Below are 18342 nucleotides of genomic sequence, written 5' to 3'. Positions count from 1 at the left end.
CTTTATTCATTTAATCGTTAAATAATATACACTGTGTTAGGTCTTGGTTCAATAGGCTATGTGCAATCATTTCAATATGTTTTAATAAACATTAAACCAGTCCGGCCCTCGGCTTGTAGCAAATTAGTTTTTTTGGCCCTCTGTGTATTTGACTTTGACATCCCTGTATTAGATTATACCGACTATATTGATGATAAGGGTTTTATACTCTTTCTTGACTTTTGCAAGGCCTTTGACTCAGTTGAGCATTCCTTTATTCTTAATACTCTGCAACATTTTGGTTTTGGTGAAAAATTCAACACGATCATCAAGATGCTCCACTTTGACATAAATAGTTGTGTTTCTTTGGGTCATGGAACTTGCAGAAGATTTAATATTGAAAGAGGAATCCAACAGGGATGTGGCAGCTCACCCCTATTGTTTGTTCTGGTCGCTGAGGTGTTGGCTATTTTAATTAAGAATAGTAACTTGACTGGTTTTGACATATTAGGTAATCAGTTAATAATTAGTCAATTGGCTGATGATACGACTTTGTTCCTAAAAGATGAATCTCAAATTCCCTTAGCATTGAATATTATCAACGACTTCTCCAAGGTTTAAAACTGAATTTAGATAAAAGTGTATTATTTGATCTGAAGGACCGATCTACTCTGTCAATATGTAACCTTAAGGTGTGTAAAGAGGTGAAATATTTAGGTATTGTTGTGACTAGAGATAAATCTCGCTCTGAAAAGCTTAATATAAGCGACAATGTAGATAAATGTAAACTAATCTTAAATCGATGGCTGCAGAGAGATCTCTCTATTTTCGGTAGAATACTCTTAACTAAAATGGACAGTTATTCTAGACTTACTTATCCGGCTTACTCTTTACCTTTATCAAGCAAAATAATTAAGAATATTAATAGTTTAAATTTCAACTTTATTTGGAGAAATAAATCTCATTATATTGCAAAACAGGATTTGATTAAATCATATGAAGATGGTGGAGGCAATGCCAGAGATTCTGATGTTATGAATGGAATGTTAAAAATAAAATGGCTTAAATTGTGTTTGCAGAATCTAAATTCCATTTGGTTTGTTTTTCCCAATATGGTCTTTAAAAACTTGGGTGGACTTGATTTCCTGTTAAGATGTGATTTTGATCTTAGAAGATTACCAGTTAAACTTTCAGATTTTCATCAACAGGCTCTCCTGTATTGGAAGCTCATCTTCAAACACAACTTCACTCCACATAACACTTCAATATGGAACAATAGATATATATTGATCAATAGAAAATCGTTTTTTATTGAGAATTGGTTTTGTAAAGGTGTGTGGGCTGTTGCTCACTTTTTGGATACAAATGGTGACATATTACAACATTCTGAGTTTTGTGACAAATTTCAATTATATTGTACCCAAGCAAAATACAAAAAAATCATCAAAGCCTTCCCTCGTCAGCTTGTATCCATGGTCAGACAAGATTTATTGTATTCGATGGTTTGTCCTCGTTTAAGGACTCTTTTGATTGAAAATGCTGATTTTTGTGATGTCAAATGCAATAATAAGTTTATAAGAAGCCATTTATCTAGTTATTGTGCCACCGATGTGCTTAAAAGAGAGTATATCCTTAGAGACTTTCACAAAGAACAAATTAAAAAGATTAGATCAAAATATTTATGTTTTCCACTTCCTGCCAAAATAAAAGATATGCAATTTAAAATTTTAAACAAAATTTATCCAACTAACAACTTCCTGAGAGACAGGTTTAAAATGGATGTGGATTCTGTGAAAAAGTTACTGAAGATTTAAATCACCAGTTTTTCTCGTGTGAAGTGGTTCAGGCTTTTTGGCAAAAGATCTTCATCAGTTTATTCTCAGCCATGGTACAATTAACAGATATAACCATACAAGATGTTAAATTTGGTTTCTTCATCAATGATCACTTCATTGACTATGGAATAAATAATGTTTTATTGTTAGCTAAATTTCATATACACAAATGTCGCTTCTCTAAAACTATTCCCAACTTTAGACAGTGGATGAATGATTTAAACTTGTTCTATAAATCTTTATGTCTTGTAAAGTCAAAACATGCTTTTAAGTTGTCCAATTTTTTGAAACGTTTCATACTATAATGTACTGCCCTGTTGTATGTTTTTTTTATTTTTTATATTTGTTTCATTCTCTTTTCCTCTGTCCCAGTTGTCTGGCTCTGTTGTCATTTTGTTCTCTGATCTTATAATGTATACATTACGGTACCTTTATGGAGCTGATTGTATGTTTATATTATAATAATAAATAAAAAAAATAAAAAAAAAATGCGCTGATACGTCATTGTGCTGCTAAACACATAACGCTGAGTGGAGTGGTGGACCGCTCCAAGATGGCCGCCCGCTCCAAGATGGCCGCCCTAAATCTCGTCAGCGACAATAGGCGCGAGCGGCCATGAGGCGTCTATCCTTATATTATGTCTATGGCTCGGACTTAAGTGAATGTTCTATGAGACATGATACTTTAGATTTTGGAAGGTTCTGGTTCCGGTTTACCTTCAGCTGCGGCGACATGGATCGCCGTCCTGGAGTCGTAGTCCCTCTGCTCCATGTCCATGGAGGACAGGGCGAACCTGAAACACACAAACACACGCGCATGCGCCTTCAGCCGGGGTTCTGGTCCCGTCAGACCAGAACCAGAATCCGTCACAGGTCCGGGTTCTGAACGGAACCGTGTCGGCCGGATGTGTCCGATCAGAACCAGTTTGGATTGGAGGTCATCGTCCTCGCTGTTAAGTTTCCTCTACTTTGCTGTTTGAGGTGAAATTGGGTGACATAGACCAGCAGGAACATCCCAGATCCACATAAAACTGGTTATCGGACATTTAAAAAAAGATAATCTGAAATAAATCTTAAAAACTTTAATATAATCCTCATTGCTCTGAAAAGTTTATGTGAACTTCTGACTGGACCTGCAGCTTATCGTCAAACACTACTTAGCAAGCTCAGAGCTAAATAGCTAATATGCTAACGCACTTCCCGATAAACGGAAGTGAACTATCAAAATAAAAGCTGGGTCTTGGCAAACTGCTGCTGGAGACACTGAGGCTGAGGCTTCACTGCTACCATAGATTCATTGATAAAAAATCTGCATTGCATTTAAAACGGCTCATCCTTGTTCTAAATAAATGTCAATGTTGGACAGGAACAGACAGATAGAAATGGTTTATAAAGATTTGACATGAAAAGATCCTGAGCAGGAGATTATTAAGAGGTCCCCAAAACCCACCTTTTATTTTGGTAGTCCACTTCTGCTTGTTGGCAAGTGAATTTGTATATTATCTAAATATTTATCTCTGGATTACTTAAATATTTAGCTTGCTTAACTATCCATCCATCCATCCATTTCCTTACACCCTGTCCCTCAGTGGGGTCAGGAGGTGCTGGTGCCTCTCCAGCTAGTGTACCGGGCGAGAGGCGGGGTCACCCTGGACAGGTCACCTGGACAGGTCACCTGGACAGGTCGCCACTCTGTCGCAGGGCAACACAGAGACACACAACCATGCACACACACACTCACACCTCACACTCACATCCAAAGGCCTTCAGAGTGTAATACGTTAAAGGTGTGCTATGATTGGCTTGGGCTGCAGGGAAACACGGCTGTCGAATCTGATCGAAGCGAGATGAAAATGAACTGCGGAGAAGTTGCACGCAAACCTGAAATCTGCTGATAATAAACTGACGCATTGGGAGGGAGAGAGGTTCCGATAAGTCAGTGGGATTTCTCTCAAAAGGCCAATTAAAGACGCTGCCGGCTTTGATTTCTAGCACTTTCATCAAAGTTTCCCATCTGCTTGCTCAGCATCAGGAACAGATGTCAGGAACCGAGAGGCTGAAGATGTGACCGAGGGTTCAGTTCGGCTTCAGTGGCAGCCATTTAAGGTTCTGAGTCTCTTCACTCTGTATAAGTTCACAGACTGACTGAGCAGCAGTTCAGATTGTTGGTGAGGGAAAATGTGTCAAACTTGAGATGTCTCTGCTGGATCTGTTGAACGTTCTCAAGAAAGATCAAGTCATTTTTTCTCTGAGGCAACAGCAGACTCTTTATATTGAAAGTGAAATCAAAAGGGGTTTTCATAAACACCACTAAGGAGTGAACGTGTCATATAACATCTTTATTGTGCGCCAGAATCTGACCTATAAAACTGACAGCCACTCGAGTAAAAAGTGGCACAAAAAGTGAGTATGCACTGTATTCAATGCATAAGGGCCCTGAACAAGAGGTATGGCCAGAATTAATAATAAAATAATAAGGACTTTGTGGCATTCTCATTTAGTGAATTAAAGTAGTTGTGCTACCACTCCTACGCCACTAGAGGCAGTAGCAGGCCCAAAAAGGTGCATCTAAGGAGCAGATTTAGAAGTACACAGAACGCTATGGAACTTGTTAAAAACTGTGTGTTGAAGTAAATAAGACAGAAGTTCAAATACATGCTGAGAGTGAAACTCCTTAAAGATGAAGCTATATCCCAGATTTCAAAAGAAAATAAAAACGGTGGGTAACTATGGCAACCAGTGACAGTTTAATAGCCCGCCTACTCTTTCTGCAGTCAGGTGGCGCACGCATCCGTCGTGTTAATAAAAAACTCTGCCAGAGAAGCCCACTCTGAATATCAAACACAACTGTGACGTCACAATGTGACATCACAATATAACTCCAAAGGCAGAATTCTGACATCACCAGCGATTATATAAGCTCGTCACATCCATCTACCTTCATCGCGACCTCTTAGCAGCCGTTGTCGATAGTTTTTCGTGAGAAGTTACTTAGCAGTACATAGTAGGATTTTCTAGACAAGTCATCTATCTAAGAACCACAAGCAACAGTTAAAATGGAGTCCAACCAGCGTACAATTGAAGAAGTTGCATCCGATAACATCGTCGAGAGAAAAGTACAGCCACCCAAGCCACCCAAGCGCAAGAAGAAGAAGATGCCATTTGCAGTCTGGTGGGCACTGCATGGATCTGAGGAGGAGCTGAAGATGTCAACTGAAAACATGGGACATCAGGACTCCTCATTGGTGACTGATAATGGATCGAGTGCCGACGCACTGCAAAAGGTGGATCAAAAAGGGGATGGACAACCACCTCAGAGAGAGTCCAACGAGAGCAACCAGGTAAATGCGAACACTGGCCAGGATTCACTGGCCAGTGTAGACGAGTCCATCGCTGGAATGCAGGAGAAAGTCGACACCACAGAGAAAGAACAGGCCGTCGCTGAACTAAGAACTTCAGGTGAAAGTACTGGAACGGAAGACGATTCCTCTACAGTTACCGAACAGGAATCGATCTCCGAGACACCAGAGAAGGAAGAGTCCTCTAAGTCCAGCACTGGAAACGTTATCGATCAGGACTCTTCTCTCCCTGAAGAAGGTGATCAGGAGGATTCCCTTAAGACGGAGATTTGCAAAGACGAACTTGTTAGTTTTACATCAGAGTCGGTGACCGAAGAGAAATCCGTCACAGAAACACCAAAGAAAGTCGACCAGAAAGCGGAAAAACGGTCAAAGACTAGGCGCAATAAGAAGACACCGCTATTGTGGAAAACTTTCCCAGAGACTGATGCCTGCATAGATCTTGCATTTTTTTGTGAAAACAGTGACATCAACGGTTCTCAGTCTGAAAATCTAAGTCACCAGGAAGGTTTGCCCAGAAGCGACAAAAAGTCATTGTGGAAAATGCTCCCAAAGTCTGAGCCTTGCATAGATGTCAGTTTTTTTGCTCAGACTATTGAGACCCACACTGTGATTCCTGAAACAGAGCCGGTTAGCAAAGAGGAACTTGTTAGTTTTACATCAGAGTCTGTGACTGAAGAGAAATCCGTCACAGAAACACCAAAGAAAGTCGACCAGAAAGCGGAAAAACGGTCAAAGACTAAGCGCAACAAGACGAAAATGATTCCCTTTCACATTTGGTTGGAGAAACAGGCCGCCACTGAACTAAGAACTTCAGCTGAAAGTATTGGAACGGAAGACGATTCCTCTACAGTAACCGAACAGGAATCGATCTCCGAGACACCAGAGACACCAGAGACACCAGAGACACCAGAGAAGGAAGAGTCCTCTAAGTCCAGCACTGGAAACGTTATCAATCAGGACTCTTCTCTCCCTGAAGAAGGTGATCAGGAGGATTCCCTTAAGACGGAGATTTGCAAAGAGGAAATTGTTAGTTTTACATCAGAGTCGGTGACCGAAAAGAAATCCGTCACAGAAACACCAAAGAAAGTCGACCAGAAAGCGGAAAAACGGTCAAAGACTAGGCGCAATAAGAAGACACCGCTATTGTGGAAAACTTTCCCAGAGACTGATGCCTGCATAGATCTTGCATTTTTTTGTGAAAACAGTGACATCAACGGTTCACTGTCTGAAAATCTAAGTCACCAGGCAGGTTTGCCCAGAAGCGACAAAAAGTCATTGTGGAAAATGCTCCCAAAGTCTGAACCTTGCATAGATGTCAGTTTTTTTGCTCAGACTATTGAGACCCACACTGTGATTCCTGCAACAGAGCCGGTCAGCAAAGAGGAACTTGTTAGTTTTACATCAGAGTCGGTGACCGAAAAGAAATCCGTCACAGAAACACCAAAGAAAGTCGACCAGAAAGCGGAAAAACGGTCAAAGACTAGGCGCAATAAGAAGACACCACTATTGTGGAAAACTTTCCCCGAGACTGATGCCTGCATAGATCTTGCATTTTTTTGTGAAAACAGTGACATCAACGGTTCACTGTCTGAAAATCTAAGTCACCAGGCAGGTTTGCCCAGAAGCGACAAAAAGTCATTGTGGAAAATGCTCCCAAAGTCTGAACCTTGCATAGATGTCAGTTTTTTTGCTCAGACTATTGAGACCCACACTGTGATTCCTGCAACAGAGCCGGTCAGCAAAGAGGAACTTGTTAGTTTTACATCAGAGCCGGTGACCGAAGAGAAATCTGTCACAGAAACACCAAAGAAAGTCGACCAGAAAGCGGAAAAACGGTCAAAGACTAAGCGTAACAAGACGAAAATGATTCCCTTTCACATTTGGTTGGAGAAACAGGCCGCCACTGAACTAAGAACTTCAGCTGAAAGTATTGGAACGGAAGACGATTCCTCTACAGTTACCGAACAGGAATCGATCTCCGAGACACCAGAGACACCAGAGACACCAGAGAAGGAAGAGTCCTCTAAGTCCAGCACTGAAAACGTTATCGATCAGGACTCTTCTCTCCCTGAAGAAGGTGATCAGGAGGATTCCCTTAAAACGGAGATTTGCAAAGAAGAAATTGTTAGTTTTACATCAGAGCCGGTGACGGGAGAACTGGAGAGCCTCTGTGAGGAAAACATTTCTGGTGACAAAATTGAAAAAGAAATTTCAGTACCGGAAATAGTTGGAGAGCAGACAGAGAGCATCGACAACAAAATTCACACCAATAAAACAGCCATCATTGAAGTAAAGCAGGTGATAGAAGAAGAAACGGTCATAGCACAACAGAATGGAGACCATCAGGCTGAGAAAAAACGTTCAAAGAAATCGAATCGTAAGATGAAGAGAAAGGCAGCAACTAGAGAGGCATCTGAACTAGAGAGCCTCTGTAAGGAAAACACTGAAAAAGAAGTTTCAGTGCTGAAAATAGTTGGAGACCAGGCAGAGAGTATCGAAAACGAGATTCTCACAAGTGAATCTGCCATCGGTGAAGTACAGCAGGTGATAGATGAAGAAAGGGTCTCCATGACACAGCAAAATGGAGAAAAACAGGATGAGAAAAAACTTTCAAAGAAATCTAAACGCAGGATCAGAAAGGCAGCAAGGAGAGAAGCATCTGAGCTGAAAGCTGTCAATGATAACATTTCTGGTGACACTGAAAGAGACATTTCAGTACCGGAAATGGTTGGAGACCAAAGAGAGATCATCGAAAACGGGATTCTCACAAGTGAAACAGCCATCGGTGAAATTCTGCAGGTGATAGAGGAAGAAACGGTCACCATGGCACAACAGAATGGAGACCATCAGGACGAGAAAAGAAAGGCATCTGAGCAACGAGAGAGGCATCTATATATATATATATATATGGAAAACATTTCTGGAGCGAACTTAGAGAAAGAAGTTTCTACTGTAGAAACAACTGAGGATCAAACAGCCTTGGTTGAAACTGAGATTCATACAATAGAAACAGAAATCTCTAAAGAACAGCAGGTCGCTAAAGAAAATACTGAACTGGAAACTTCTGTAAACCCGATTGATTCAGATCAACACTTGGTCCCAATCAGTGATCCAACAAATCCTGATCCAGAAAAACTACCTGACATCCCCCAGATTGCTCCTGAACCAGCTGAGACAATCGTTGGGACAGTGTCAGAAGACGTAGCATGTGAAGTTGAGGCAGTTTCCACAGAGGAGGAGTGTGGTCCAATGGAAAAACAGACAACATCGCTTCCACAAACAAATGTAACATTGAACAAAGATAAAGTCCAAACACCACCTCAGGAATTAGAGCCGCAAGCAGCTGGTGAATCAGCTGAGGAGAAGAATATTTCTGAAGGAGAAGGGAACCCCAAGAAAAAGAAATCGCTGTGGAAGCGAATCAAAAAGGCTCTGACTCCACCTCCTCTACGCCTGTTCAGAAACAGATGCAAAGTCCATCCAGCTTAGACATCAACTGATGTCTAAAGTAGATTTAAAAGGGGGCGGGGCCACGTGTGTTGTGGTGATTGGCGGTAATGTGACAAAAAGCTACTGTGATTTTTAATTGGACATTTTAATATTGAAAAGACAGGACTGCACGGTGGGACATGTCTCGCCGTGCAGGTGTGGGTTCACTCCGGGGACTCCGGCTTCCCCCACGTTCAACCACATCAGTAGTCATCTTCATCCATTGTGAGATGTTTCATTCTAATTCAAAACAGAAAACCACATTAGAGGGAGATTTAGAGAAAGAAAATGTAAACAACGTGGAACAAAGAGAGAATTTTAGAGTCTGAACCGATACAAACTGGGAAAGATTTAGAAAACTGTCTTTCTGGGGAATCAATCAATCAATCAATCAATCAATCAATCAATCAATCAATCAAATTTTATTTGTATAGCACATTTCAGCAGCAGGACATTTCAAAGTGTTTTACATAATTAAAAATAAAAACAGTCATGTGGCATTAAATAAACAACCCAGAACAACAAAAAACATATATATATGTATATAAATACATATATATATGTAAATGTGTATATATATCTGCTTCTCTCTATAAATATATATAAATCTATATATAGATATGTATATCTATATATTGATGTCAATCTATAAACGTATACCTTTCTCTCTCTCTCTCTCTCTCTCTCTCTCTCTCTCTCTCTCTCTCTCTCTCTATATATATATATATATATATATATATATATATATATATATATATCTGCTTCTCTCTATAAATATATATAAATCTATATATAGATATGTATATCTATATATTGATGTCAATCTATAAACGTATACCTTTCTCTCTCTCTCTCTCTCTCTCTCTCTCTCTCTCTCTCTCTCTCTCTCTCTCTCTCTATATATATATATATATATATATATATATATATATATATATATATATATATATCTGCTTCTCTCTATAAATATATATAAATCTATATATAGATATGTATATCTATATATAGATTTATATATATTTATAGAGAGAAGCAGATATATATATATATATATATATATCTGCTTCTCTCTATAAATATATATAAATCTATATATAGATATGTATATCTATATATTGATGTCAATCTATAAACGTATACCTCTCTCTCTCTCTCTCTCTATATATATACATATATATATATATATATATATATATATGCTTCTCTCTATAAATATATATAAATCTATATATAGATATGTATATCTACAGTGGGGCAAAAAAGTATTTAGTCAGCCACCAATTGTGCAAGTTCTCCCACTTAAAAAGATGAGAGGCCTGTAATTTTAGATATACCTCAACTATGAGAGACAAAAGGAGAAAAAAAAATCCAGAAAATCACATTGTCTGATTTTTAAAGAATTTATTTGCAAAATATGGTGGGAAATAAAGAAGAGAGCAATGAGTTACTATCTGGATCAGATCATTAGCAACAACAGGCAGGACTTTCTTAAAGAAATGTGTGGGTCGGACATCCAGACAGCAGGAACTGGAGCTTAATTGACTTATAATTTCTTCTAGGGTTTTATAATTTAGTATTTGAAATTGGGTCATTTTTCCTGCATTTGTTTTGTTTGGGCCCAGCATTGGTACTGGCTTTGGAGTGGATGTGCAGATTAATCCTCTGATCTTTTGAATTTTCTCTGAAAAGAAACTTGAAAACTTGTTGCAGGCGGCAATAGATTGAAGTTCAGGTGGTAACGTCATAGGAGGGTTTGTGAGCCTGTCAACAGTGGCAAATAAAGCTCGAGCATTGTTAATGTATTTGTTTATGACATCTGCAAAGAAAGCCTTTCTGGCATGTTTTAGTGTTGTGTGATAGTTACGTAGTCTTTCCCTGTAGATGTCATAATAAACGTGCAGTTGACCTTTACACCATCTCCGTTCGGCCCTACGGCAGAGTTGTCTTGCAGATTGAACTACTTGTGCATTTCTTCATGGAGATTTCTTCCTACCAGTCACAACCTTCACTTTAGTGGGGGCAATGTAATCAATGATATCTGAAAGTTTGCACTGAAAATCATCCACCAACTTATCTACGTCACTATAACTTAAGAGTGAGGAAGAAGAGTAGATTTGATTAAATGTCTCTGCTGTGTTTTCTGTTAAAGTACGTTTTGTGATAGTAGCTGTTTGTCCAAGTGGGTTAACGGATAAAAACTGTCAAAGAAAACAGCAAAATGATCCGACAGGTGACTTCAGTTACAGAGACATTGGAAATATTCACACCCTGATGACCAGGTCCAGTGTGTGTCCCTGAGTGTGTGTTGCTTGTTTGACATGTTGTGTTAAACCAAAACTCTCTAATATATTAAACAGCTTTTTAGCCCCTCGGTCTTCAGGTTGTCAACATGAATGTTGAAATCACCGACAATTATCAAACAATCATAATCAATACATATGAGAGACAGAAGCTCATTCAAGTCCGCAAAGAAATTTTCCACATATGTTGGAGTTTTGTATAGAGTTAGTGTCAAAGTTCGTTTGTGGCCTTTTACCTCGATTCCAAGATATTCAAGACATAAAATGACCCAGAGATTTTACTACAGTTTATGGCATTCTTAAATACTGAAGCCACGCCTCCTCCTTTTTTATGTTTTCTATTTTCACTTAAAAAAATAGTACATAGGAGGCGTTGATTCAATTAGTACGATTGCTTCATTATTGTCATTCAGCCATGTTTCTGTCAGAATTAAACAATATTATGTTCAGTGATGAAATTATTAATTAATAGAGCTTTCGAACAGAGAGATCTGGTATTTAAAGAGCCAGTTTAAGTGACTCAGAGCCTGAAAGCTCTTCAGTCTGAGGTTTAAATTAAGACCACTGTTTTTTGTATTTCTGTTCTTTGTAGCTGTTCTTGTAGTGATCCGGACAGATATTGTCCTGCTATGCAATGTTGGGGGGCCAGACACATTCTGGAGGAAGACGGGTGTAAGGATAATTTCTGGACCCCGGTCTCAGACCTCAGAAATGCGGAGTGCTGGATCCTCAGGGAGGTCAGAGGCAGGTGGCTTAGATGAAGTGAGAGTCGTGCCGAGGCGAACCTGTTGATCCGTACTATCCAGCTGGGAGGAGAAAGAGTCCGTCCGTCTTTCTCTCTGACCTGAATTCTCCACCAGCATTTTCAGGCGGCTCAGGTGAAGCCCGACTCTCTTTAGTGGTTCACTTTCTGAGAAACTCTGATCTTGTGAGTGAATGTAGGAGCAGAGAGGGAGGGGGGAAGGAGAAGGGAGGGGGGAAAGATGTGGGATGGGGGACGGAGGAGGGGAACCAGTCATTCTGTTCACAGCCGATGTTTTATCACTTTGTTTTGGGACACTTTGCTCCTGATAAGCGGAGGGCTCCATCCTAGTCAGACATTCTTGAGCCTGTTCTTCTGAAGCGATGGTCACATTGTTGTTCTTGTTGATAAAATGAAAAATGTTTGCAGTGAGCACCCTTATTCCACGTTGGTTAAGATTGCATCCTCCTCTTCCAAAGAGGTGAAAGTGCTGCCAGTAGATCCAGAGGTTATCGATGAAGGTCACTGAGCTGGCAGAGCAGGTTTTAATCAGCCATTTGTTTATCATAAGCAGCCTGGAATGTTTTTCGTCTCCCCATTGAGGCGATGGAATTGGACCACTGAGAAATAACTTCATTTTTCTAAAGACCGCGAGCGATTTCTCCTGCTAGTGCTGGGCTAGCATGTTTAGCTCGGTTGTATTTACCCAGAATTCTCTGTGCTGTAGTCCACGTCTTGCGGTCGAAGCAGTTTCCGGCGTTTTCATATGCATTCAAACTGAGCCAGAGTTCACTTCAACCGAACCCAGACCGAGGTTGCTAGTCGGTCCAGAGTTAGCTTAGCGTTCACACCCCACCCAACTGGACTTTCTAAACTTGTGGACCGGAGTTTGATAAAAGCAGACTAATAAGGGCTGGTGTGAATGCACCTTTAGTTCTCTCCCTGGTTTAACACACCTGGATCTTCTGATGATTCGTTAGAAGAACCTCTGCAGAACTTTGACCTGCTAAGAAGGTAGTTGAAAAACTAAAACATTCAAGAAACCGGACCTGGGGACTGACTTTGGACTTCCCTGCTGATAGTTCTGGTTCACTCCTCTGATCTGAAACCATTAGAGCAACATGAAGAAGAACCATGATCCGTCACTGGTTCTGATACTGCTGCTGACTGTAGATGTGTCCATCAGAACCCTGCTGGTCCAGTTCATCAAAATGAAGCGAGTTTGGTTCTTTGAACAACAGGAACCTTTATCTGACCTCAGAGGTCGTTCAGGTGAACCACGGTGATTGTGATGTCATCACGGTACCTACGGGCCAAATCTGCCGGCAGACTCAGCATCCGGGCCAGGCGGTTCTGGTCCACGGATCCGTACCCGTCGTCACCCAAGGTGTGGCGCAGCAGGTGGGTGGCCGCGTTCTGGTCCTCCAGGACCGACTGGACCCGGCCCCTCCGCTCCAGCAGGAGGCGCTGTAGGCTGCCCAGGGTGGTGTCAGCGCTGGGGACGATGGGCCTCTGCTGCTGAAGACCTGAACAAGACCAGAACCAGAACTTAACTCAAAGCTTTTTAACACCGTTCTCTCTGGTGGCTAAAGGTATGAAGAGCAGCTTCAGCATCAGCTACAGCTTGTGACTGCTATAGATCTATGATAGTAGATCTCTGGTGAGGGAACTTCCTGCTCTACAGAATAAAACTCCCATCCTAAAAGCTCTGACTGCCGTGTCCTGATTCTGAAGACAGATCACCCTGAACGTTAAAGCAAAGCGGTCCAGATGTCTCCTGACCTGCTACATGGTCTCCAATCAGCTGGACCACCGTCTGCCGGTGCATGAGTTCCCACAGTCCATCCGTTGCCAGGACCAGAAACTTGTCTGCGGGCTTCATGAGGTGCCGCGTGACCTCAGGTTGGGCGCTCAGGTAGGGCGGGGTCAGGTAATGAGGCGGCAGAGTCCGGACCGACTCGCTGATGGCAGACAGGACATCTGGACGTGTGTCGTAAAGTCGGCTCAGCATCTCCGGGCTCCATTTGAAGCGAACGTCTCCGAAAGCTCTGAAGGGCAGCAGCAGGCCCAGCAGCCTGTCATGGCGGACCACCGTCTTCCTCTCTGAAGCCGGGTGCTCCCCCAGAATCCTTTGAAGCTCTTCAGGGTTTTGGGCGTTGTGGTCGTTGGTGAGGCTCAGCGCCAACCAGCGCCCGTCCTCTTCCTGGACTCCAAGGACTGCCCGACTGTCCCCCAGGTTGGCCACATGCAGGACGCCGTTGGAGACGTGAACAACACAAGCAGTGGAGCCTGACAGCGCCACCCGGAGGGGAGAGGACAGAGAAAAGCCTTCCCCAGGGATGGACACCCGTCTGTGGATGTAAAGAAGAAAAGTTATTGTGACAGAAAAAATGGAGATGGGCTTGTTTTCTAATCCAAAGACATGAAATCACATCAGACTTCTGTAGTGCTTTTTAGCACAAACAAAAATGCCTTACAGTTAAATCAGTCATTGCCATTCACATGTTGATGATGGCAAGCTACTGGATTGTAGCCACAGCTGCCCTGTGGCAGTCTGACAGAAGCAAGCCTGCTACATTGTGGTACTGGCCCTTCTGATCACCACCAGCAGGTAAGGTGGGTGAAATGTCTTCCCCAAGGATAAAACGATGGACATGGACGGGGCTGTGGCTCGAACCAGTAACCCACCAATTGCAGGGGAAACTTCAACTTCCATTGCCACAATTGCCCCAAAGAAGAACCCAAGTGTTGGATGTCTGAACCCTGGGAGGACCTGAGCAGCAGGCGAGAGGTTCTGAACCCAAATCTGTACCTAGAGAGGAACTACATTAACAAGGAGATCCAGGAACCAGTTAGTGCCTTGCTCAAGGACAAAGCTTTCAGTGCTGTCTGAGGATTGGACCATCACTCTGGACTCATCCAATGATCAGCAGCAAAACTTTCTGAGCTCTTAAAGACATTCATTGATGAATGACATCACAGAGTCTGATGACATACAGACCTGGGAGAGGACAGGGACAGGTGGACCTGAGCCTCCACAGACACATCATAGTCTAGACGTCTAAACGCATCCATCAGTGCTGATGTCACTCTGCCATCATCCTGCTGCAAATCCGAACAGAAACAGGAAATAATATCACATATAAAACCTGGCAGAAGAGGCAGAGCCTGGCTAAGATGCAGTCATTGGGTAATGAAGACCAGGGGTAACCCTGACCTGGAGACAGGTCAGGGGTAAGGTTACCTGTTCTGGACTGTCCCAGCCTTGGCCAGAACCCTAACCCATTGACCAGTTTCTCCTTTGATCTTAAAGATAGAGCATGCAACAACCAGATGGTAGCGCCATCTAGTGTACATCTCAGGTCCTCCAACCATTTTAGGTAAATTCACTATAGAATCTGGGTTAGTACCATCAGGTAACTGGACCTTCCCAGCAGCAGGTGTAGGTTTATGGTCTAAGCTGTGACGGTCTCCCTGTCCTGAATCATCTTCCTGTTAACGACCTGACAACAGCTGGTTACCTCGTTGTCCTCTTCGTCATCCTCATCCAGCCTCTCCTGCCAGTAGTTCCTGAGGCTGTGGAAGGAGATGGCGCCGCCGTCGGGGCTGCTGTGATCCTGGGGGTGTTTGTGCCACTCCAACAGCGGTGGTACCGCCCGGTCCTCCTCCACGGCCCGGTCCAGTTCCTGCAGCGTTCTCAGTGGCAGCATGGCCACAGTGAAGTAGTAGAAGAGCCTCTGGCTGATGGCCTGAGCACATGATGGACCTGCGTGGCCGTCAAACACACCAAACAGAACCCCGCCCCGACCCAGCAGGCAGGTGGCGCTGCTCCGTCGATCCTCACTAGGGTGGTTAGAGGGAAGTGTGTTGCTATGGAAACCCAGCACTCCATGGGAGGCGGGGCCTCTGGGCAGGGTGTGGCTGTGTTCATTGGCCTGGTAAGAAAGGAGCAATGTGACGGAACCAGCAGCAGAACCTCTGAATGTTGGACCCGTCTCACCTTTAAGATTCTGTTGATCTGCGCTGGGCTCAGCTGGCCCGCCTCCTGACCTGCCTGGTACCTTCTGCTCCTGCTGCATGCTGGGTAATGCAGTCTACGGACTTCAGGTGGTTCTGGAGCGGAGGACAGGTAGCGGGTTTGCCGGATCTCCAACCAGCATCTTCTAGCTTGGGCTCTGCTTCTTCGAAGCATAATCGCCTCCAGAACCAGAAGAACCTGGAGAAGTAGAAGGAAGATCAGCTGAGGGACCACAGCAGGATGTTTTGGAGGAACTAGGTGAATATTAATGCTAACAGAGTTAATTTCTCTGTTTTATTGTAAATGATTGAAGGTACTGCCATCTACAGCAGTCCATTGCAATTGATCAAATAAAATCCCAACGGTTTGCAAATTAAAACCAGAATACACCAGTTTCTACCCCCAGGTTCAGTCTTTAGGTCATTTTCCTTTCACCTGAACATCTTGAAGCTGTTGGTCCAGTGAGCAGTAAGACCTGGAGACCAGTCAACGTCAATCGTGCTTCTAGATTATTCTGCACCTTCTGAGAGGTCTACTGGTTCCTCACCTTGCATTGTTCTTACAAACCAGTTCCCAGACTGACAGCCTTTTCTGAAACATTTGGATTAGTTAGAAAATACATTGACCTGGTGGAACCACCAAAGAAAACTATCTGGACTCCAGGTGTGATGGCTGCAGTTACAGCCACACAAATGTGGTACCATTCAATCTCACCACACTGATATTTTGTTTCTTTAAATATATATATATTCAATTTACAGAGTAGCTGGTTTAGGCAACACATCATTTAACACTGTATTCTGGAATAAGTGCACATTTTCATTTACACTGTTATACGTTTCACTTGATTTAAGCTTTGATAGTTTTGAGTTGCCTCAGTGCTGCTGCAGCCTGCAGGGGCACAAAGAGGAGAAGACGACAAACTGGTTCATACCACAACTCAGCATCAAGGGGGGATGGGAGTTTCTTATTTAGTTTCCATCCATCCATTTAAATTTCCCTTTTGTCTCATTTTAGAGAGGTTTGTCTGTTTGAGTTAAATTCTGTTACCTTTACCTCTTTTATGGGCCCAACTTTGTCATTTTTCATTATTTCTGTTTTAAATGAAAGAATTCTTTATGGATTTAAACCTGTGTCTGACTCCCCTTTTACTGCTCGGTCCATCACACAAGGGATGGCAGAACCACATGAACTCAGGAGAGGATCTGCCCAGGAGTGACTGTAGGACCGTAGACAGCAGCAGAGACTGGGATGAGACTCAGGCTGCTGAAGGAGGAACCTGAAGATCAGAAACCCTGATCTAAACTAAGAGCTGGAGGGCAGAGTAAGCTAGCTGGGTAGAGGTGCTGTGGTTCCTCCTGGTGACAGATCTCAGTGCATCAGAAGGTCTGATTCCTAAGGGAAAGCCTTAGGGTTGTGTATTAGGTCTGCTTCATTTACTGCACATCTAAACAACCTCGGTCAATGTATCTGAAACAAATGTTCACTTCTATGCCGATGACAGTCATGTATTTCCCTGCATCGTTTTGCTCTTAAATTGGGCATGAAACACTTTTTCTTTGAATGTCTTTTAGGACAACATTCTTCAGCTGAAGCTGGTTCTGAAACCTTCTAAGACAAAGCTTACAACTTTTAGCACCTATGAGAGCCGGTAGATTGGAGTTTACCGGCTCCAATCAAAGACCAAAATTGCAGCAATTGTTGCATTTTCAGGAGGTTTGGTTTGTTTTCATAATGAACTGTGTGAAACCAACCAAACCCTTTGAGCAACTGGCCTGTGGGGGCGCTGCACCAAGAACCACTGAAGGAAATGACACAAAAACCAACAAAGACACTGAGGGCAACTTCCTTCTTCACCAAATGGAAACAAGATGGAGGATTTTAGCGGTTGGAGGATTTCTCTTTAGTCTTTGGCTAAAAAACATTTTTCCTGCTAGTGCTAGGCTAGGATGTTAGCTTTGGTTGTATTTACCCAGAATGCCCTGCGCTGTAGTCCACTTCCTGCTTTTGGAGCGGTCTTGGTCTGCTTGATGTTCACGTATGCCAAGAAGTGAACCAGAGTTCACTTCAACTGAACCCAGACTGAGATTTTTAGGACCAGAGGTCAATTACTGTTCACACCTCCACGGCTGAACTGGACTTTGTAGACAAACGGACTGGAGTCGCATTAAAGAGGACTAAACAGGTCCTCTGGTGCTCACCCTGGATGGGAGGAGCATTAAGTCAGTCCCAGTCAAATTCTGCATTCAGGTTGTTCTTCCCTCCAGCTGCGTTCATTTATTCCTCACTTACCTGTGGAACTGTTCCTGCTCATTTATCCCTCGGATGGTGAAGAAACCTGACTCACATCCCAACAAAATCATCCCTAATCTGCACTTTGTCTCCAAAGTAAAAGAGTTACAGCTCAACTTCTTCTGTTCTGGAAGCCTAAATAAAAATCTGAACATCTCAGGCAGCTGAACTGGATCTGCAGTTCTTCACTCACCTGGAACAGTTCAGTCAGTCTCTGGAGATCAGCCTCTTCTTCAGAAGAAAACCATCGTTTTCATGCTTCAGTGAAAACAATGACCGTTTTTATGCTTCATCAGAACTGTTGCAGCAGGTCACTTCCTGTTTCC

The 18342-nt window shown here is 42.7% G+C and overlaps 1 protein-coding gene across 1 annotated transcript; it reads right to left on the bottom strand.

Moving 5' to 3' along the window:
* Positions 1–11451: 11451 nt before the first annotated feature.
* On the bottom strand, positions 11452–16462 carry LOC103460346 (pyruvate dehydrogenase [acetyl-transferring]-phosphatase 1, mitochondrial-like). The gene is made up of 5 exons (XM_081606737.1): positions 15707–16462; positions 15228–15641; positions 14708–14808; positions 13489–14057; positions 11452–13232 (listed from the first exon to the last, which is right to left on the bottom strand). The coding sequence occupies exons 1-5, from the start codon at positions 15896–15898 to the stop codon at positions 12964–12966; spliced, it is 1545 nt and encodes a 514-aa protein (XP_081462863.1). The 5' UTR covers positions 15899–16462; the 3' UTR covers positions 11452–12963.
* Positions 16463–18342: the final 1880 nt, after the last annotated feature.

The sequence above is a fragment of the Poecilia reticulata genome, chromosome 5 (assembly GCF_904066995.2).
Source record: "Poecilia reticulata chromosome 5, P_reticulata-male-v2, whole genome shotgun sequence".
NCBI lineage: Eukaryota > Metazoa > Chordata > Actinopteri > Cyprinodontiformes > Poeciliidae > Poecilia > Poecilia reticulata.
The sequence above is the reverse complement of the archived record's forward strand: the minus strand, read 5'-3'. Positions and strand labels throughout refer to the sequence as shown.